The sequence below is a fragment of the Mytilus edulis genome, chromosome 1, assembly GCF_963676685.1.
Source record: "Mytilus edulis chromosome 1, xbMytEdul2.2, whole genome shotgun sequence".
Lineage (NCBI taxonomy): Eukaryota > Metazoa > Mollusca > Bivalvia > Mytilida > Mytilidae > Mytilus > Mytilus edulis.
The window spans coordinates 20,134,446-20,158,534 of NC_092344.1; the positions used below are offsets into that span (position 1 = coordinate 20,134,446).

At 32.4% G+C, this 24,089-nt stretch overlaps 2 protein-coding genes across 2 annotated transcripts in view; both read left to right on the forward strand.

Moving 5' to 3' along the window:
* The first annotated feature begins 846 nt into the window (after positions 1-846).
* Positions 847-24,089, forward strand: part of LOC139526687 (protein Wnt-16-like) — a 31,060-nt gene continuing 7,817 nt past the window's right edge. Inside the window, exons 1-2 of the mRNA XM_071321849.1 lie at positions 847-1,125; positions 5,449-5,684. Of these exons, the coding sequence (XP_071177950.1) occupies positions 1,031-1,125; positions 5,449-5,684 (331 nt within the window). The 5' untranslated portion in view covers positions 847-1,030. The remainder of the gene's footprint in view (positions 1,126-5,448; positions 5,685-24,089) is intronic.
* LOC139526678 (uncharacterized) lies at positions 7,981-12,107 on the forward strand. The gene is made up of 2 exons (XM_071321843.1): positions 7,981-8,038; positions 9,423-12,107. The coding sequence occupies exon 2, from the start codon at positions 9,427-9,429 to the stop codon at positions 12,079-12,081; it is 2,655 nt and encodes an 884-aa protein (XP_071177944.1). The 5' UTR covers positions 7,981-8,038; positions 9,423-9,426; the 3' UTR covers positions 12,082-12,107.

Below are 24,089 nucleotides of genomic sequence, written 5' to 3' on the forward strand. Positions count from 1 at the left end.
TCATAATCTCATTTCTGTGACTTCAAAAACAATTTGGATAGTGATTCCAAAATTGCCTACATAGAAAAATGTGCTGCTTATTTTAACAGTCCAGTAAAAACAGTTCACGTAGTTAGCACAGCATTTTTATAAGCATGACGAAATTCTGCTAAAGCTATTATTGGAGGTTACAATGGTATATTTTTGCGTTTTCTTTTCTTCTAAATGTCATCGCTAATCTTGGTTCATTGATAGACATGGGTCCTGAAACTGGCATGTGGAAGAAGTAAAAAAAAAATAACTAACGTTTTGAAACTTACTGACTTGAACTACAAGTTAAAGACAAAAAAATATTTAAAAATCAAGAAAGAAAAAAACGGTTAAATATGCAATGATAAATATTTACAAATATGTACATCTGTCATCAATATGTAATTCTTGACATGTGACACTTAAGTTTTATATGTTGTCATTTTATTTTTATGTTTATCCACAAGAATAGCAATAAGTTTGTTTTGTCATAATTTCAAACATATTATTTCAAGATATGCGTCACAGATCATTAATTCACATTATTCCCTTTATTTCGTCTTTACTTAACCCCCAATATTGATTTGTATTTGAATATTTTGTTTATTTGTTACATTCCAGTATTTGTTAACACAGCCGCGTATTTTTATATTGATACTAAAACCTTTTTCAACTACAATACAACAGAGAAATAAAGAAAGTAACAACTAATTTACAAATATTCATTCATAAATAACGAAATATATTTAAAATATATATCAATGTCTGTCTTTGATGTCACGAGGTACGTGTTATCTGACCAATCAAATTGTTTGATTTATCAGGTTCATTCACTGAAATACCTAGAAGACTATCCAATGAACTTGTCAATAAAGCGATAAAAAGCAAATGAATAATATAACACTTTACAACGCGTTTGTTGTAAAGATCATCATTTGTCGTTTAGATCCTCATCCAAATGAATTTAAATTTGACTCACCTGGATTTTTCTCCAGCGCAAAACTTTTTCAACACCTAAAAAATGGATTTTAATATTTTGTGTAGTGATAAAACTTGGATTAAACTATTTTTTCTTGTCTGGATTTTTGCCTCATCTTTTACAAACGGGAATTGGATGTGAGTATAATTTTATAAGTTTAAAAAAAAACTAACAAGCTATTAATCATATTTGATGCGACATTTTTATTCTGATGTCAAGAGTCGAATTTTTATTTGTGATAAATTCAGTTACGTAACTTTGATGCCCAATTTATCAGTAATTCTTGGCTATCTTCGTCTGTATCTTATAGTTTGAAATTTGTTGAACTATATCTATGAAAAGATATTTAGTAAGATTTTAAATTGTGTATTCTATTTAGATATTGATACAGGAGACAAACAAATATGTGTATATATTAAATTGTTGATGTATCTGCATTGGTATTTCTAATTGAAGGTGTAACTTGAACAGCTTTCTAAAATTAATGATAAAACTTTCTTTCCAAGACTCGCTACCATCATGTAAAATACATATGTATTAATGTTATTTTGTTATGCTGTGCTAGACCTAGGACTATTATAAGTGAATATATCATATCCCAGACTAGATCATTGAGCTTACATCATAAAAAAAAATATATATATAAAAATTACAATTAATAATGTAATTTTTAGTTCACTTGAACATCTGTAGTAAATGACTTTTACTTTTCAAGAAAATCACATATTTATGCAGTTATCTGCTATAAATTCAAGTACTCCTTTGTTATTCCACATCATAACGTGCAAATAAATAAAATTTATATTCCTCATATCACTTTTGTTAAAACTAATGGGATATATGATAAATTGTGATGAATGTAATTTCTAAAAAAAATGAGAATTTTTTCAAATATTTAACATTTGTCACGACAGGTGTGCTATTACAAAACATTAGTGCCCTTACAAACATCAAAGGTGTAACCGGTACGATAATTTGTTTGTTACCTGTATGTTAGGTAGATCTTAATGTCCCTTTTATTGTTTTACCTGTTCATAAAACAGCAACAAATTTGTATCAATTTCTTCGATGACAATAGAATCAAAGGAATCAATTTGCATTATCAGATCTGAATATTAAAATGCCATAAGCAACATCGTGAACATGTTAAAAACTTGTTTTACAACCCTCTATCCCTCTTTCTCTCTCTATCTCTCTGAGTCTTCAAAAAAGATATTGAAAGTATAAACACTGTGAATATTCACAAAAGTAAAAACCTACCTTTTTAGATATGTATTTTTGTTAAGGATGGGACCAATATTTTTTATTTGTTTGAAATGGAACAAATGATTCGTTTTGATCTTGTATTACAAGTATATGTTTTATAATGAATTAACGTGATTAATGTGGGTGGTGTGTAATAATTGTTCTTAACACTTTCAGGAATATTTTTATAAAACTTAGACTAAAATCTTTGGTATGTTCATGGAAGTAATATTTTAAATATTATATTACTTCCATGGTATGTTATATTCGAAAAACAAAGCTCTGCTTTCTAATGAATTAGTTTTGATCCTAATCCATGTTGTTATTGTAGGTTTGATTCGGCTATACTTAAAATGCGTATCTCTCCTATTTCATTATATAATGCATGAAAGTTTACCCAGCCTTTTCTAGCCACTAGAAAGTATAATAAATGAAGAATTTATCATCAGAATTGTAAGTTTTTTTGTGATTTACTGTTTTAAATCTGATTTGAGTTACACGGCAAATGAACTGTGAGTAATTAATCAGTCGATAGCTTTGAAATACTTGTAATAAAAGAGGTGCGAGCACGTAATAAATAAAGAATTTTATGGAATCAGATTAGCATAAAACGTATTAAATATTCAAATTTTCCAACTATTGATAATTTTGAAATTCAATAAAGAGTTTTGACACTAAATCTTTGGAATTTGTAGAAATAACCAGTTTTTATCTGTTAAAATATTTTGTTTTAAATCGAATGATTTGCCAAATAATTTGTGTAGTTTTGGTGTTTTAATTCCAAAAAAGCGATTCAAAAGTAAGTTTTTTTTACTAAACGATATGTGTAACATTAATAGAAACCGTAAATAAAACACTAATTATATCTTATCTAATTATTTCTTAAATCTTTATGCTTGATCTACTACGAAAATAGATTCATAGATATTTTGATAAATACCAATACTTTTGATATTGACTCTAAAATCGTTATAAATACGTAAATTACAACATAACTTATAAATCGTGTTATGCCATTAATTATATAAAGACATTACGAGGCTCGGATCCCGATCTCTTCTAAATCATTATATTAGCACGTGTGCTTAAAATATCGAAAATGTTGTATGTTACACATTAGTCTCATATCAAAAGACGTTCTCAGTTCTGCTTATGGAAAAGAAACTTTTACATTTCAGTTTTGCCTTTTAACATTTTTTCTAAGATCACTACCGTTATGTAACATACATTTGTATTACAGAAGTCCTATTTTCCCCTTCCATGTTACATATTCAATTTGATACATGTCTAACTTATTGTTTATCTATGTATTCATTAATTTATTTAATTTTCTTTTATTTATACTTGTCTGCCTGTTGGCATCTATGATGGCGCCTTTGGAGTCCATAACTCACTTATTTTCTATAGACATGATGTATAAACATCTTTCTGGTTTATCACTTAAAATTGTATGATACCTCACTGACACATTAGGTACAAAAATAGTAATATTGTTATAGGGTTTTAGAATTAATATAAATATAATTTTTAGGTAATCTGGTCAACCCTATATATTTGCAGAGACATATATACACATGTGTATATATGTCTCTGATATTTGTCTGTCCATCTTTGTCCTCTGGTTAATAGTTGTCTCATTGGCAAAAATACCAAATCTCACCCATGATCATAATAATGTTGCTGTTAATTTCATTTAAATTATCTAATGTTGATGGTTATAGTTTTGATTCTACAAAGATAATTAACATAATAACCAGAAAAAATTCTAACTATAAAAAGATAGTTAACAGAAGACCGCAAAACCTCATAAAATATTTAGAAATGTGTTATCCAATAATTGTCATTTATTTGTCTCCAAAGTTCTATATCTGTTGACATATTGTGTAAAGCATCCACTCTACGTGTTGACACATTATTATGTTTAAGTGATATATCTATTTAGTACACAATTCTGACAACCCCTCATTAGTCTTTACATCTTCCTTTACCCCAGTGCAAATTATCTCCTCAAATTCTCAGTTATTGCTTTAGTCAACCAAACAGTTAAAATACTTTAAATTATACGCAGACGACAATGTATAAGATGAATCCACTTAAGATGTCGTTCTTTTGTGACTTATTGTTAAATTGTCTGATTTATTAGTTAATTGTAAGAATTCCATGACTCTACTTGTTTGAACAATTAAATATATATATATATTTGCTGTGTGTTGGGACTACCAGTGTTGTCATCGTACATTACTTTACTGCCATATTAGCATAATCCTATTGTACCCTGATAGTAGTGAAATATAACGTCATGAACGGCCAGATTTTTTTTTTAAGTCCGCATTTGTAGATGGAACCGCTAATCCCTTTCAGATTAATAGTTACGACAATTGTTAATGCCACAAAATAAAGAAGATAAATAAATATGCATGGATCTATATCCAAAACTTTTTCGAAAAAAAAATCGAGCGGTTTTATAGTGTGGAACATCTGATTTCTCGACATTAAATCGCAACTTCACTTAATTGGACAAAGTTTTTGGAGAAAACAACCTACAGGATTATGCTTCCGGAGGGGCGGGGGGGGGGGGGGGGGGGGGGGGGGGGGGGTCGCTTTCCGTTGTCTTCGAAATTTTTTTTTTCAATCGACACTTTTTCTTTTAATCTTGAATCAATTCTAACTAAAGGAGAATAAAATGTTTAAAACAGAAATATATGTCGACATGATATGACAAAAATCGACTACTACTATTCCTTAATAGGAAAAGAACAAAATTCCGCTGAGCTTTTGTTTTGCTCAACTAAAGTCTTCGATTTCAAAATCGATTAGGACGATGTTTTCCAGTCTTTATTGCATATTTGCATATTTTTCGTAGTGACCAGTGCAAAATTTAGGTAAAAAATTTAGATGAAAATTAGGTGAAAATTTTATTGAAATACGTATGATTATCATTTTTTGGAATCAAACGGTAAAAAAGCATGTTTACTTTATTTTTAATTATAAACTTTTATTAGATTAGATGTGCCATTTGTGAAAAGAAAATATTTTTTAAAGAGGGACAGGATAGTTATTCTGCCTAACAATAGATCACCTACCGAAAAAATGAAGAGATATTTCCATGGTTCTAATGTGATACCTTCCAAGCACGTGTATAGTCTGACCAACTTCCCCATTCTTACCATCAATTATTGTTTTAAGAAATTGGTGATTATTTTTACATTTTACAGGTATCTCGGAATGTCATCAGTGGCAGTAGACACACAACAAACTGAAAAATGTAACACAGTTCCTGGACTTGTTTTAGAACAATTAGATTTATGTCAAAGAAATCCTGAATCTCTGCTGTGTGTTAGTGAAGGAGCTAGGCAAGCTATTCACGAATGTCAAAACCAGTTTAGATTTGAACGCTGGAACTGTACAACAAGCCAAAATTACAGTGTGTTTGGTCCCATAATGACAAAAGGTATGTATTTACAGTGTGTTTGGTCCCATAATGATAAAAGGTATGTATTTACAGTGTGTTTGGTCCCATAATGACAAAAGGTATGTGTATGTCTTTTTCGTTTTTCATTCTACAAATTATATTTGTGAAATTTAGGATAATTAACGATAGAAAATAAGTATAGAGAGGGACAACATAAAACATACTATGAAAAACTCGTTGTAATATCTTTTGGATAAGAGCTAGATCGTCTTAAAGAGGGGGAATTAATGTGAACTATTAAAGAATGTTAACTAAATAAAAAAATATGGTCTAAAGCACACGTGGTTAATGGTAAACAATCACTATACCATATGTAAACTTGTAAAACCTTAACGAATATCAGATCAAGGGTCTTTTGTACTGATATGATGCAGATAACTAAGGTTCAAATAAATCGTACGATTTCTGCGGTTGCAAATGCCTCAATCGGTTTCAATATTCGTTATTTCAAGACGAAGATTTGTAAAATGAACGTATTTTTAATTGTTTTTCCAATTGTTTTTTCATGTAAGTGTTTGTCTGAGTTTTCTTATAGTACATTCTCCTTTAAATACTCGTACCGTTTAAATTTTTCTATTACTGTTTATCATATATTGCAGTTTCGTAAAGGTTGTGACCTCAATTATGTACACTTTTCATATACTAAACTAAGATGAGAAGATATGGATAATTCGAAAGAGTTCCGATCAAATATTTCAACGTCTTCTTCTTCAGATGTGTTACGCCACTTTATAGATTTCAGACAGATAGATTGCTAAGTTATATAACTCAATTATTTTAATGAATCATTCAAATATAAATTGTCAATTTTCTACGAAATATGTTACAATTCGACAGAGATCACTTAACAAATAAGTGATTTGTAAATACATGTATTTAGATCTTTATTGCCAAAATTTGAGACGTTTAATAAAAGTCCGACAAGCTAAATATCATATTTTACATCCGTCAAGGCCAAACTAAAGGTAGGATATAATTTATCTTTTATCAGGCCAAACAATCAAGCCCATATTTTGTTGTGCTTCATATCAAAAAAATATTTAGATTTCACTATGCAGTGGGAATATATTCGTGTGACTTTGCTAAGCTGAAATATTCCATATATGATGTGATCACGCTGTCGCAGGCCAGACAAACAATTCTAGATTGAGTCGCAGGCCAGACAAACTATTCTAGATTGAGTCGCAGGCCAGACAAACTATTCTAGATTGAAAGACCTATAGACAATTATCAAATTGTTTTCATTTCACTCTAACGAAGCAAAACCAAAATATGATGAAATAATAAATATTACATATTTTTCTTTGCTGATACCAAAGCAAATCATTCGACACTTCGCTCTTCTAATGCAAAAACCAGATCTTTACAACAGTTTTGCCAAGAAAAAAACCAACGATTCCATATTATACCATTCCTAAATCACTTTATTGAATATCATATCCTGGGATATTCACCATTTACTCTCTTGTGCTATTCATCAATTATACTCCCCTGAGATGTACACCATTTACTCTCCTGCGATATTCACCATTTACTCTTATTCAATATTCACCAATTATACTCTCCTGTCATGATATTCACTAATTACTCTCCTCAGCCATGATATGCGCCAATTACTCTCCTGAGATATTCACTATTTACTATCATTCGATATTCACCAATTACTCTCATTCGATTTTTACCAATTAGTTTCCTTAGATATGCGCCAATTATTCTTCTGAGATATTCACCATTTACTCTCCTGCAATATACACCAATAACTCTCCTGTTATGATATCCACCAATTACTCTCCTCCGATATGCGGCAATTATTATCCTGAGCCATGATATACACCATTTACTCTCCTGTTATATTCATCGTTTGACGTCGCGCAAGATACTGGTGACAATTTGAAGGTGATTCGAGAAAAATCGGCGAAAAGGCTAACTGTCCGTTTAGGACGCAACAATTTGCAGAATCGCTAAATAATTTTCGTTACCCAATCTAATGGCAACAAAATATCTGTTTTTCATGATATTTTTTTCACGAATAGGTTTCGATTTGAAGCGCTAAATTTTATGAAATAGGCAATTTTGCCGTGTAATGCGTAACATTGAACATTGAGATCTCCAAACATTTTTGAGAATGAAATATGGATTGAGTAGCCAAAGGTAGTTCTCATTTGGAAGGAATTAAGAACCATATGTAAAGTTTTGAATTACATAATTTTACTTACATATATGACGTCATACATGTAGAAAAATGACGTCATAGCAACTTTTTGATCTTGTATTGGTGACAAATAATCTAGACTCCAACTGCAAACTTTGAAGATCAAATTCATATACTGAAGGTAATTTTAAAAGGATATCGTTTATATTTATAATTTATAAATTACAAACATTTCTGTTTAAATTGGTACCAAACTTTTTGAGTTTACTTGTTTTAAAAAAAAACTATTGAAAAAATTTAAAATCAGAAAAAATGTCCCGTATCATCTGAAATCCAAACAAATATTCCATTTTGACGATTTCGGGATCTACGATGTATCGCGATTAAATCAGAAGAAAAATACTGATACAGATTTCACAAATTACAACAAATACTGAACATGATAATATAAATACTGGCTGTTTTTATATTTTATCCTTTTCGCAAATAAAGAAAAGAAAAATCAGAAAAAATGTCCAATGAGACAAAAAACGTCGAAAAATAATGAAACGTCATATTTCACACAGAGTCAATACGCAAAAGAAATTATAAGAAGAACTTGTAAAGAATCGATCTCCAAACATGAAACGATATGGGCATGTTTTTGCCTTAGGGAGCTTCCATTTGATTTTTAAGGGGGGGGGGGGGGGGGCTAGAATGAAATTTGAAAAAGAGGGAGGACAGGGGTTTTGAGTGTAAAAAAAAGGCAGACAGGAGTTTCGAGTAAAAAAATAATGAATAAGAATGGAAACGGGGAATATGTCAAAGAGACAACAACCCGACCAAAACGTAGAAAACAGCTCAAGGCCACCAATGGGTCTTCAACATGCGAGAAATCCCGCACCCAGGGGAGGTCTTGAGTAGGCCCCGAAATCCTAATGTATACTAGATCAAGAAAATGGACGCCACTCTTCACTTCGAAACACAGAGATGAACTAAAAGTAAAAAAATATAAAAGACTAACAAAAGCTATAGGTACCTGACTTAGGACAGGCGCGAACTGCGGTGGGGTTAAAAGGGCAGGATGAGCAGTTGGCAAACAAACCCAGGATAAACTTGTAAAAAAAGGCAGGACCAAATATAGTGAAAATAAAAAGGCAGGACCGAGATAACAACTAAAAAAAATGCCGGACAAAATTTTTCATCCTAGCACCCCCCCCCCCCCCCCCCCCCCCCCCCCCATTAAAATCAAATGGTTGCTCCCTTAATGAAATAAAAATATTATTCTATATTAAAATTCGTAAAAAATGATTTGACTTTAGGAAGTTCTGGAACAATCTAAAAGAAGAGTTACCATATTAGATAATTTTCGTAGACAAAACAAGAGGCACCAATCCCTTCAAACAACCGAAATGATCTCTGGTGTTTCAGGAGAATGATTAGTTCCAAAAAAATAAAACACGAGACAAAAAAGACTCATATTTAATTATTGAATGTATTTATAAACCAACAATCAATTAAAATAATCGGACTTAAAAAAATCAGACCAAAATTTTGTGTACATTCAAATATAAATATGCTTTCAGAAATATGAATAACAGAAAAAAAAGTAAACTTTCGGCTAAGGAAATACTTATTAGGAACAGAGAACGAAAAAGGCTTCAGAAAAATGAAACGAGTAGAAAATCTTATGGAAAGTTGTACAAGAATAAAGAGAGCGAGACAAAAACATATAGTCAAACGATTAATGCAAGAAAAAAGAGAGAACAAAGGGAGAAATCTAAGAAAATAAATGAAAGAAAACTGAAAAATAAAATGAATGTCCGTAAACACAGAGGTAAAAAAAATGTAGAACTTTCATCAATGTCACTTGTTGTACCAGAAGGTTCAAATGTTTTCAAAAACAGAATGGAAAAGGCCAGAGCCCTAAGAAAATTTAAAGAAGGTTTACCAAAATCTCCATCTAAACGATGCGCAGTTATATCGACTTATTTGGCCCGCAGATCCCCTCGATCGCCAACAATAGCTAATCTGAAACATTCAGTTTCGCCAGTTGAAATGGCCGTCGTTGCAGATATTCAAGAAATAATAAAATCTACAAAATTAAAGCGATCTAAGAATGCACGTTCGGTAATGAATTCTGTTACTGCATCAATCAGCGGGGAAAATTTAGCAAACTCGAGAGGTAAAATTAAACTGTGTAAAAATTTAGGTTTGCCAGCAAGAAGGGTTGCTGGAGGCCAGCGTATTAGGTCTAGAATTCTTAAAAGTGAATCGTCTGCATGGGCTCTTACGCAACAGAAAACAAGAAAAGATTCCATTTCAGAAGAAACAAAGAAAACAGTTTATAACTTTTGGCTCTCTGATGGCATATCACACCCGACCGGCAACAAATCCGATATCAAAAGAGAACGATTGGGACCAAACTTATATACTTCGCATATGACACACGTGCTGGAAAAAACACAAACTGATGCGTATTTAGATTTTGTCGCCAAATATCCGGAAATTAAAATTCGACAAAGAGCATTTGAGAAACTTCGACCGTTTTTCGTAAGACCTGCATCTGAAAAAGATAGAAATACATGCTGTTGTAGATATCACGTGGAAGCAAACCTTGTTTTCAAAGCATGTATGAAGTTCAGAAAATCGTGTGACAGGGAAACCGATTCGCAAGAAAGTGACTATCCAGTATTTGAGAAAATGTCAGACCTTATACATATTACGCTATGTCCAAAAGTAAATGGATTTTATAGAAAAAATTGTCTTGACCGAAAATGTAGCCTTTGCGGAGCTGGTAATTTCAAACTTTCACCCAACGAATCACAGTCGTCTTCAACTGTTGAATGGCAAAAATATGAATATATAACTGAAAAATCGAAGGGTAAAAATGTAAGGCGCCGACTGACCCTGATAAAAAAGAAAACTAGCGTAAACGAAATGTTTCTCAATTTAAAAAAGCTTCTCGAAACTTTCCCCGCTCACCAGCACCGATCAAACTGGCAAAGCAATCAACTTAAAAGTCTTGTTCAGAACTTGCCAGTCAATCATTGCATATGCATCCACGATTATTCGGAAAATTATCGCTGTGTCGAGAAAGAAGAAATCCAATCCAATTACTTCCAAAGAACTGAATGCAGCATTCATGTAACCGTCATGCACCGACACGCCATTTTAGAATACGATGGTGAAGACAGTACAGAAGAATTTCCGGAAATAATTACGGAACATTTTTTCGTAATTTCCCCGGACCTGCAACATGATAATGATTTTACAAAATATGTCCAAAAGAAAGTTAAGGAATATTTAGATTCAATATCATACACAGTTGATCATATGCATGAATTCACAGACGGTTGTTCTAGCCAATATAAATCGCGGCACTGTTTAGGAAGTTTATCTACTGCCATCCCTGATTTCGGATATAAAACATTCCATAGAAATTTCTTTGAAACAAGCCATGCAAAAGGGCCTCAAGATGCCGCGGGGGGATTTATAAAAAGACAGGCGGACATATCTGTTCTACGTGGCAATACAGTGATTCAGAATGCGAAGGATTTATTTACGTTCTGCGAAAGTAGCCTTAAAAAGCCAAGAAGTGCATTATTTAAAAGAAGGGTATTTCGATATGTGGACTCAATTGATAGACACAATTCCAAAATATTTAAGCCGATCCAGCAAAATAGACAAATACATCATGTTTTTACTAGTACATGTAATGAAATCATTGTTTCCGATCTCTCTTGTTACACGTGCGATCAATGCATTTTGGGGAATTATCTTAACTGTTTAAATGTAGAAAATACCGGGGTAAAGAAAACTATTAAGCCACGCGAAATAACACAAACTTCTAACGAAGAAGAAGTAGCACAAGACACTGACATTCTTTCAGAAGACATATCAGATTTGGTATCCATAAACTCTGTTGTGGCTGTCAAAACCGACGATGATAACTTTGACTATTATTTAATGAAAATTTCCAAAGGTTCACACGTATTGAATTCAGCAGAGAGTGACAGCTGGGGTGCTACATATCCCCCTGGATTCGAGGTTTTCCGGGGTCATTATTATGACAAAATCAGTGACAATGATCCGTTAAAATATAAACTTTTAAAGACAAAGACTGCTTTGGTACCGACGAAATCTCTGCTATACATACTTGCTGATGTAGATGCCTCTTATCGTATAACTATTTCAGAGGACACCCATCTAGACATTCTTTCTGTATTGGACAATTTGGATTGAAATAAGAATTAAATTATAAAACATCATGCACTGTTGTTTAGCCACTCATAAAATATTTTAGTAGACCTTTCCGATTCAAATGAAATGATTCAACGTGGCTCTGCTTATAATTAAAAAATATAAAATATATATATATATATATATATATATATATATATATATATATATATATATATATATATATATATATATATATATATATATATATATATATATATATATATAAGTACGTCTGAGTCAGTGACAACCCTACAACAGATGTATCCATCGGATCGCCATCAATGATGGTGATACATGGCTGTGTACATAATGTATATACAACTCGTCTAAACATAATGTTTAGACGAGTTGTATATATATATATATATATATACATTTTTCGTTAAATAAAATATACATGAATATCTTTACTGAAAAAAAATATTCCCATGAAAAAAAACCTGAATGAATCAATGCTTACACATTAGAAATCACATTAGAAAAACGTTACGTAAAAAACAAGAAAATAAGACGGCTTTTTGCTATATTTCCGACGTTACGTTATTATCACCAGTATTTTGCGCGACGTCTTTACTCTCATTCGATATTCACCAATTACTCTCATTCGATATTCACCAATTACTCTCATTCGATATTCACCAATTACTCTCCTGGGATATTCAACAATTACTCTCCTGAGATATTCACCATTTACTTTCCTGTGATATGCACCAATTACTCTCCCGGAATTATCACCATTTACTCTCCTGTCATGATATTCACCAATTACTCTCCTCGGATATGCGCCAATTATTCTCCTCATATATTCAAATTTTACTCTCCTGTGATATTAGCCATTTACTATCCTTGGATTATCACCATTTACTACCCTTGGATAATCACCAATTACTCTCATGTTATGATATTCACCAATTACTCTCCTCAGATATGCGGCAATTATTATCCTGAAATGTACACCATTTACTCTCCTGTTATATTCATCATTTACTCCCCTGTCATGATATTCACCAATTATTCTCCTGTGATATTCACCATTTACTCTCCTGTGATATTCACCATTTACTCTCTTGTGATATTCACCAATTACTCTCCTGTGATATGCACAATTTACTCTCATTCGATATTCACCAACTATTCTCCTGAGATATTCACCAACTACTCTCCTGTGATATTCATCAATTATTCTCCTGTGATATGCACCAATTACTCTCCTCAGATATGCGCCAATTATTCTCCAAAAATATTCACCATTTACTCTCCTGTGATATTCACCAGATTTATTTACTCTTATGTGATATTCGCCAAAGGAGTAAGACCCCTTTTTGGCCCCAAAATATAGCAGTTTTACAAAATTGTTAAAATGTTAACTTTTAGTTATTCATTGGACAGTAGAATGCTTCTGCTACATACATATGAGCTGTTTTTGACAATACAATGCACATATATCGGGTACTAGCACCATAAAGTCATGCTAAATTACTGAAATCTTCACAATTCTAGCATTTTAGTTAAATTTTGGACGGTTTGCGTGTAAAACGAAAGTGGCCGCATTCGTGTTCATCTTTAATATTAAAATGTAAGTTGTATTTTATGATAATACATAACATATATAAAGGTTGAGGATGAATACGGATGCGGCCACTTTCGTTTTTGACAAAAACCATCTGAAAATTGACATTTTTCGGCATATTTGGTAGATTTTTCACATTTGAGCTTGAATCGGATCGTTTTTAAAGACTAAATCAGTTAAAATCTTTCACATAAACTAATTGATTCAAATGAAATAGACACTTAAGTGTTTAAAAAGTGGTCAGAATCTTTCGTCAGATGAACCTGAAATTTGAGGCCAAAATTGGTCCTTACCGGACCTACTCCTTTGTTTCTCTCTTGTGATATTCTCCATATTTGTTTCTCTCCTGCGATATTCACCATATTTGTTTCTCTCCTGTGATATTCACCGTTGAACTCGAATCAGGTAAAGCCAAATCAGAATTTACTCCACAAGGATGACACCAAGTTTAATTGAAAAAGAGAAGAAACAAACATGTAAAATTTTACTTTACTATAAAAAAAAACTGCGTGCTCCTGTATTAGATACTCTAAAATTGAAACATTCAGTCAAAATCGAAATTAACTTTTATCTGCCACATCTTTGAAGCTTTTTTTTTAAATTCTCAAAATCTCAAATATAAAAAAATGCAAGACACGGGCGGAATACAAATACACTAATTTCTTTGATTGAGATACTGCTCTGTTTATTTAGAAACTAGAATGGAAAAATCAATTGTAAGTACATGTACACTGATTTGCACCATATAAGTAAAAGTATATAAAAAATTAAGAAATAAATGTTACATATAAGAATATTAAACGAGTAATCTTTGAGTTTTTTAATGCTTTTGATATTTAGGTATATTTAAAAAATAAGATTTATTCTGGTAAACACTTCCAAATCAGAAATCCAACGTTCTTAAATGCTTAAAAGTTACTATATATAAAATTCTTTCGTGACTTACAAAGGTTGAGATTTTGTATAAGAAGACACATTTAAAGGAAACCACGGAAGATAATCTTCCTTATAGTGACTAATGCATTTAAACGTTCAACAAGACAAACAGCCAGATTTAAGCATATCTTCTTGTATACACTAGACTTTCTAAATGCGCTATATCTTACAACACTGTAATCATATCATTCTAAATATTCAAACCTTTCCTCTAGTTTTCACGTAAATCTTACTACATCGTCATACTCTTCTTTGATGTCTAGAAATCTACCATTTATCAGTCAGAAAAAACGAAAACAGCTTGACTAATTTGTTAGCCTGGTAGATTAGAAATTCATAAAATGTTCTGACGGGTCTGTCACGTGGGTCACCAGGGTTATGTACCTGTATTTTCCACGGAGAAAGTTGACAAATAACTTTTGTACAAAAGTTAAAAAGCAAAGATATAAAATTGATTTATTGAAACTTCCAATGTATTGGTACTGTGCTTAGATAATATTAGCCGTGTTACTATTGAGTAAATAATTTTCAATACCATAAGAAAATTTCACATAATGAATTCTCGTAGATTTTTATTGGTTCTGAGGGCCAGAATTGGCCAGATTTTGGTTGTCTGACCAATGCGATAATTAAATTTGGTTACCATTATCAAATTATCACTATACCAAAAGAAATGGTCTGATTCAGTCTGGAACTTATTGTGAAAGACTTTTTTGTTTTACAGTCGGATTTGGTTTTGGACTGTTAATGTCTTTACATAGTCAGATTCAATGAGGTTGACCCTATGGTTTTACTTTAATACATTTGATATCTATGCTTTTCAATACGTTTGGTCCCAATCTGACTAGAAGGATTCTAGCAGAAACATATAATTGTGTGCATGCAACACATGTCAAACTAGTAATGTGTCGGTACCGTTGATGGGCGATGTTAAAGTTTTTTGACATATAAAGTGTTTTCGTCTGATTTTGTTTATAAATTAGCAGTGCTTTTTCATGTTCTGACATAGTGTGTTCGTCTGATTTGGTTATTTACTTGTAATTCCATGTGATCGTCCGACATAGTGTGTTCGTCTGATTTGGTTATTTACTTGCAATTTCATGTGATCGTCCGACATAGTGTGTTTGTCTGATTTTGTTATTTACTTGCAATTTCATGTGATCGTTCGACATAGTGTGTTCGTCTGATTTTGTTATTTACTTGCAATTCCATGTGATCGTCCGACATAGTGTGTTCGTCTGATTCCGACATAGTGTGTTCGTCTGATTTGGTTATTTACTTGCAATTTCATGTCATAGTCCGACATAGTGTGTTCGTCTGATTTGGTTATTTACTTGCAATTTCATATCATAGTCCGACAGTGTGTTCGTCTGATTTGGTTATTTACTTGCAATTCCATGTGATCGTCCGACATAGTGTGTTCGTCTGATTTGGTTATTTACTTGCAATTCCATGTGATTGTCCGACATAGTGTGTTCGTCTGATTTGGTTATTTACTTGCCATTTCATGTCGTAGTCCGACATAGTGTGTTCGTCTGATTAGGTTATTTACTTGCCATTCCTGATGTGATCGTCCGACATAGTGTGTTCGTCTGATTTGGTTATTTACTTGCAATTCCATGTGATCGTCCGACATAGTGTGTTCGTCTGATTTGGTTATTTACTTACAATTCCATGTGATCGTCCGACATAGTGTGTTCGTCTGATTAGGTTATTTACTTGCAATTCCATGTTATCGTTCGACATAGTGTGATCGTCATATTCTGTAATTGATAGCCGTGATTTTTTATTAACAAATCTATTGATATCATGTACATCAACAAATCAAAGGTTATCTGATAGCAACATTTGGTTGGACGATAATGCAATGACAAATTTACTCCCAAACAAAATCTGAGTGGTATTTCATGTTGTTTGAAAACAGGTTTTAGTGAAGTATACCCACAATTCCCGTTTTCTTATGGGAAGGTCAAATTTTGGTATAGCTCCATTGAGCAATTTTTGTTGAATTACTAATCAGAACTGAATATTTATAGATGGAAATCTATAGAACTTGATGTTTTCGGAATTTTCTTGCACAGATTAGCCGGGTCAGTCCATATAAATGATACATTTGTATAAATTTAGAAAAATCTGTAATGTCAAAAGAAATACGAAAGTTTCAAAGGAGTACTTTAAACTCATAAATCGAAAACAAACTAACAATGACGGCAAAAAAAAACCGACGAAAAGACGATCAAAAGTGCATAAAACTGAGCAACATGAACCCAACCAAAAACCGGGGTAGATCTCATATGCTCTGAAAAGGTGAGCAGATCATGCTTCATTTGTGGCACCCGTCGTGTTGCTCATATAAACACAACCCGGTGATAAATCTAATTATGTGGGTCACATTCAAGGAAAAGAGGTTGATGTTACGACAATTGGAACATATCCGTCGTCCTCTGTGAAACATATATTCCATAACGGTCAACCAACTCGTATATGACTTCGGTCAAATTTTTGAAGGTGTGATTTGAAAATAGTTGTCAGTTATACATTATGTACAATAAATTAATCTTGAACCTTTCGTCTAAATACCAAAGTGTTCTAAGGTTTAATGTTGCTAGTCTTCATGTTTGTATTTTTATAAAAAAAAACCAAAAAAACATCAGTTTCCCTTATCAAACGTATACCCACTTTGACCACATAATTTAAAAAATTGAATCACTTTCTCTTGTTTCCGATGACGTATTTTATTCTTCACATCGGTCCTTTCAAAATGTATTGTGATCAGCGTCTGATTCCAATCTACAAATCTGAAACGCATTACATTTAAAGTTATATCTTACTTGCAATAAATGCAAATTCGGGATTTTTTTCCCTCTTATTGTCACACAGAATGTATTGACTACAACCATCTGTTTGATTTTTATTTACAGGTAAAATTAGTCATTCAAATTACCATTCATTCATTAGAATTCTAAACATGCAGAACTGCTATTCTAGCTGTAAACCATTGTCATTTTATGTAAATAATAGAATCACAACAACTCGTGTAATTTACTGGGGTTACGTCCTGCACTGCCATACCGCCCCGTGGGTAACACATCGCCCCATGGGTCAGGACTTACTCTGCCACATCGCCCTGTGGGTAACGTCTTGTACTGCCACATAGCACCGTGGGTGATCGTCTGAAACTTACCTGTTTTTGAGAGCATTTCTCAATATATAATCATAAATTTCATGTATAATGATCAATGCTCTGTTCAATTTTTTTATATAGACATATAAGAGCTTAAACAAGAAACTGATGTACAATTGTCGGCTTTGTTTGACTATATGCGTGTAAAATCATATAGAATAAGCGGTGACTTCAAGATGTCTTAGCATATGATTATCTTTAATGCAAATAAGAAATTGTGGTATAATTTCCAAAGAGGAAACTCTCAATCAGAGACCAATTGACGTTATTTGCGATGTTCTCTTATGATTTATAGAATATATAAACAGCTATTTTCATAATACGTTCATAGTTAAGTCATAAGAGTTTTCTTACATGTATAATGACAAAACATTCTTTGAAGTGTAAGCATGCTATTACGCCTTCATCATTTTTGTTTGACTCCAATTTTAACGTCTTGTGAAGAAAAAGACATAACTACAGCGATTAGATATGAATTGTTTCAGAAGTATCAGCATATATGAGACCGGGTTAATTAACTTTGACCTCCGCTGTAATTATCATTTGTTGATTAGAGAAAAACACTTATCCTTCGTTTTTTGTTTCTGAAATGTCTGTTGAACTCATCATGCAGCATAAAAGCATGCTATTAAAACAAGCCATGCGGTTAGAACCATTCTGCAGTAGGCTATAATCTGCAAATTAAAAGTCATATTATTGTGCACATATTGTATTTGTACCGAAAAGTTCTTCTGATGAAAGATCAAAGACGACGTAAAATTGAAGATTAAATGTATGATTACCAATCATATTGGGTCTTAAATCATATTTATTAAACATAAATGCTTTCGTTATTTAATAATCTATGTTCGTTTACCGAAATTTATGAGAAAATCGGAAAACCACATTTTTATTATTATTGGACGCAGCAGGGCATAATTTGTCTTTTAGTTTTCTAATTGAAAGCTGTTCAAGTTGTATGAAATTCAGTATTGCATGTCTATTTGCTAAAGAAGACATTTTCCTTGTTTATGTTTATATTTTATAATTTTGACATTACACTTCTTGTGTGAACAGAGAGAGAGAGCGTTAAAACGAGCGGATAAAGAAAATTAGATGACATTTTGTACTTTTAGTTCATCTCAGAATAATACTTTGATTTTTGTTTGAACTTATCTCAATTCTACCAAACCGTATATTAAACAATTGTGACTTGGGACAGATGCACAATTTTTTGGCAAGTTTAAAGTAGTTGTGGGAGTTTTCGATATTGCACTTGTATTATTACGATCAGAGGTTAAAAGAATTACATCGTTAAAACGCAGACCAAAAACACTTGTATATAAGTGCAAATTGTAATATTATGAAAACAAACTGAAGGTACTGTTTTTTAAAATTGCATCTAATATCGGTTGTTGACTTGTAATTTATAATATATTTCATACAACACCCATAGTAGATCTGTGCACACAAATCAATCGTTAACGATGATATAATATTTTCTTTATTTCAAAAGTTTAAAAGCGATTCAATCCCCTCCTCCCCGTTTCCTCCAAATTGGAGAAGAAATAAGATTTGAAGATTTAAAAAAATGGTGTTCTGGTTATTAGATCGATTAAGTGTTTGCTTACCGTCAAGTGGCAAACATTCAGGACGAGAGCAAGTAAAGATAGGATCTTCAAAAAGAAGCGATAGGTATGAAGAGCCGGAAATATCGAAAGCCACGGGGAATAAGGTATACATTTTGGATCGACCGGGTAGAAATTCGTATTGCATCAGACTTCCTACCGACCCCTCAATGAGTTAATGCATGAAGAGCCTGCATGTGACTGGTAACTTTACTCTTTGTCAATGAGTCAAGTTACCATATAGAAAATCAAGCGAAGATATAATTTTGTTTTGAGGTTTACGGTTTGTTCCTTCAAACCCATTAAGTATAAGCTTTAGTGTTGAAAAATCATTTTTTGTAATCAATTTCTTTTCCTCCCATTTTTTAAATGAAATGTGCACGAAATTTGTCTCTTTTGGAGCCCAATGGAATCTTGTATATACTAATTATGAACTGAAGTTTTTATATATGTATCTATCACAAAGGGAGCAGGTGTTTAATGTACATATTTATTACGCATTTGTTCTTTTATTATCTCATACAATAACTTGTACGAGATGGTGAAATCGGTTCTGAATTATGAAATACATTTACTATGCAATAATACTTTTGGTTTGCTTTATATATATATATGTTCAGTGTAGTGTTGTTCATCTTGCTCTTTGACGAGGGTCCAGTTCTTTCTTCTTTGATTTAGACATCAAACCCCCGTAGGTATTGTCTTGCTTTTGTCCAGTGTCAAACTAGTTTTTTGCCATTCATCTATGACTTTTGACGATGGTCCAAAAATATTTAACTTTATAGAAATAAATTATCACACAATTATTTTCAAGCTTTATTCATCTTTGACTTTTTGTATACAAATTTTAGAGAACACGTATGCGTTGTAGGAAGAACAAATTACATTGAAGAGACCAATGAATCAAATATCAAACTCAAATATTTTACTATTTATAAAAAATACCAAGTTGTTGCTTTTTCAGAGGCATATCAAGTGAAGTTGATATACGAGTCCTGTAATCTTTTAAAACGTGAACATACGTAATTCCAAATTAAACTTTTTTTTCGGTGGGTATAATACCTATGATTTAGACTTTGAATGATACACATTCTGGCTATCAAGATAAGATAATTTTAGGTAATAAAAGTTTATTTATTGATCAGTGTTATAAGAGGTAACCTATGTATCCAGTCAATAAGATTTGCTCGTCAATTACCCTTGACTATTGTTACTATTAGACTGATCATAGAGACTTATCTCCCCTTACTTGTCTGATGAAGTACCTATACAACTACATAGTCAATATTGACTCAGCAGATACCAACAAGTAATAGTGATAACATACAGGAACTTAGAGATATATTGTACGACAAAACTAGGCAGGGTCTGGTGGTCGGACATAAACAAAACATTTTCTCATCAAACAGCTTATGGTATGACGCGTGAGATGTGAACTCAAAAAAGTTCAAAAAGACATTGGATTAAAAATAGCTTTAGCGGATATACAATTTTTTGTATTTAACATTTTATTGTATCAACCAGCTTTTTGTTTTTACTAACCAATCATGAATCTATTCACATTGTTCCACAAATATTTGCAAACGAGAACTCTTTCAATCAAAATTGCCCATGTGGATCAATTGGACAAACAATAATGGTCTTTCAAATAAAAGTAGATGACAACATGTTTGACATTTCACGTTCTTGCCAATAAATCTAGTTGACAGAATGCCAGACAGTTCATTGTATTGCCAACAATGACAGCTTGTAAAACAATTTTACAGAAGGCAAGGTCATTCACGGCCTTCCCAATGAAACTATATGACAGACAGTAAGACATCCTTACAGACTGCAAGGTCATTCACGGCCTTCCCAATGGAACTAGTTGATAACATACAAGACAAGTCAAAGACTTGCTAATTAGATAGATGACATTATGTAAGACAATTCTTCGTATTGCCAATTAAACTAAATGGCAGCTTGGAAGACAATATAATATCTTGAAGATAAAACGATACTGGTTGACAGCGAGCAAGCCAATTTTCTCCCTTGCCAATAAAACTAGTTTACAGTATCACGGCCTTGCTTATAAAACAAGATGACAGCATGCAGGACAATCCATGCTAATTAAACAGAGTGACCTTTTGTAGCCGACTATACGGTATGTTTTTTTCTTGTTGTTGAAGGCCGTACGGTTGCCTATTATTTCTTAAATTCACTTTATTCCTAAGTAGTTGTCTCATTGGCAATCATAACACCTCTCCTTATTTTTATATCTACAGCATGTAAGATAATACTTAATATAAGGCCTTGCAATAAAACTAGTTGACAGCTTGCAAGATAATTCACGGCCTTATAATAAAACTAGTTTCGACAACATCGTGTTGGTAAAGAAACTATTTTCGTCCATGTGGCATTAGTATGAAAGATCTTTCCTTAAACCTCACACCGTTTAAACAACCGGATCTCCAGATTTTTGCAAGACAGTGTATTCGATAAAAAAAAAGCTGGGATGAAACAAACATTTCAATTTGTAAACAAATCGTAGAACGAACGATAAAGCAGCCGAGAACAAAACATAAGTAATAAATATTGTCTAAAATAAGAGCATTGGGCGACTTAAAAGAATCCAAGTGCTGGTAGATTTTATGTGTCGATGAAACGGCGTAGAAAGCCAGCATACATTTGTAGTTGTCTAATTTGATGTTATTTTTGGAAGGTTGGCCTCATACGGGTATAGAATGACGTTTTGCTAAAAAGGAACACGATGATTTTGTTTGATCCTGTTGTATCCCAGGGGTTTATAACTATCTGGCTATAAAATATACGCAATTAATTCAGTGCATTACCATTACCATCCAAATATAATTGAATTTTCAAATGATAAAATCATCCAGTGAAAGTGTTTTATCATTATGTATTCAACAATAAAGTCAATTTTAAGGTAAAAATGAATGAAGAGGAAGCCTGGACTTAAAAAGTAAATGCCAATCGCTGTGAGAACGGATCTTGCTTTAAATAGACTTTGAAGTTTACACTGGTATATTTGTACATTACTGTATTTGTATATATAAGATCAAAAGAACTGACAGGTATTAAATTTATTCAAAATCACTCCCCGTCTGTGTACATAATTGTAGCAAATAATGTTGACCTGTCGCTCTTCAAATATACTTAATTCAATAAGGACCACAAAGTATGCGCCTTCTCAACTTTTCTGCATAGGAAAATGTAAATTTAAAACACCAGATATTATCATGCATTGAGTGCGAGTTTAAATCATTTTCATACGAATATGAATTTAAACAAAAAGATAAAAGCGATTAACATTTCATATTAAACTAAAAAGGTTTGTTCAATCACGAGAAAACGTTTAACTGATATAAGAATGTAGTTTCCAACCGTTTTCGCACATGAAAGCTTGAAAGGAATTAACTCAAACGCCCGGAGTACAAAATGGATGCTTCAAGAAAGCACAAAACTACGACTTCGAAGTCATGTGTACATAGGACAGCAACCAATTGCCCGTGAGAATAAACACGAATGAGCAACTCGTATAGGTTTCGTTTGCGCAGAACGAAGCAATATTTATGAATCTAAGTAATTACTATAGTGGCCAGTTCTCGATTGATAATATCAGTGTACTTGTATGACAAAACATTGTATGAAAAACTCGACTTTAGTAATTATACATGTAAGTGTGAGTAAATCGTCTCAGTATAATATGTAAAAAAATATCTTAATTCATAAATCATTTGCCCAAAAAGACAACTACAGCCATAGGACAAAAGTAAGTTCCCACTCAAAAAATGTCCAATAATTTCAACTAAAATCAATATTTTAAAAAATATATTACCACGATAATCTATGAGCGATTTTTATGAAATAGATACCTGTATATGAATCAGCACGCGATAGAGTGACGACATAACAATAGGAAAGATTTAGTGCGTATGAGGGAAGTTCGTCTCCAAGTAGATTGGTATTTCAAGTGGTCAACTTGTATAGAAGAAGTAGATGTATATTAACCTTGAAGAATGAAGTCTTTTAGTGCAAGAGAAAGGAAACCTTACGACTTTAAAAAAAAGAAAAGCTATAAAAATGACAAAAACGAATAAAGCGGTATACTTTGACGAACTGGGCGATAAATGTATGGATTTATTCAATCATTGTGGCTGTCATATTTGGATTATAACGTCTTTATTGCTTTTTTAATCCTGTTATATTCCAAAAAGGCAGTCTATATTTGTTACGGGAAGATTTCAATTCACCTTTCATTTATTACTTTCGTTCAGGAGTAAAATCAACATTGAAAGAAACAACAATCTTATGGGTATTTATTAAAAACTGAATACCAAACTTTAAAACTATCCGAGCTATGTTTGGGAAAGCGTTATATTAACGAATAAAATAAGCAATTATTGCAATGTTATTGCATTGGAATGGTAGGTCAATAAGGATGTTACAAAAATAATGAAAACGTTGAACCCACCGCACCAAATTCTTCTACACGTTCAATTACACCGCATCGAATTTGTGTACACGTTCAATATTACCGCATCGAATTCCTGTACGCGTTCATTCAATGTTCCTTAAACCCACCGCGTCGAATTCCTATACGCGTTCATTCAATGTTCCTTGAACCCAACGCATCGAATTCCTGTCCACGTTCAACCATACCACATGGAGTTGCTGACACGTTCAATCACACCGCATCAAATTCCAGTAC

Bases quoted from the DNA above. Each gene is read 5' to 3' on its own strand.
- LOC139526678 (XM_071321843.1), top strand. From the start codon at position 9,427: ATGAATAACAGAAAAAAAAGTAAACTTTCGGCTAAGGAAATACTTATT.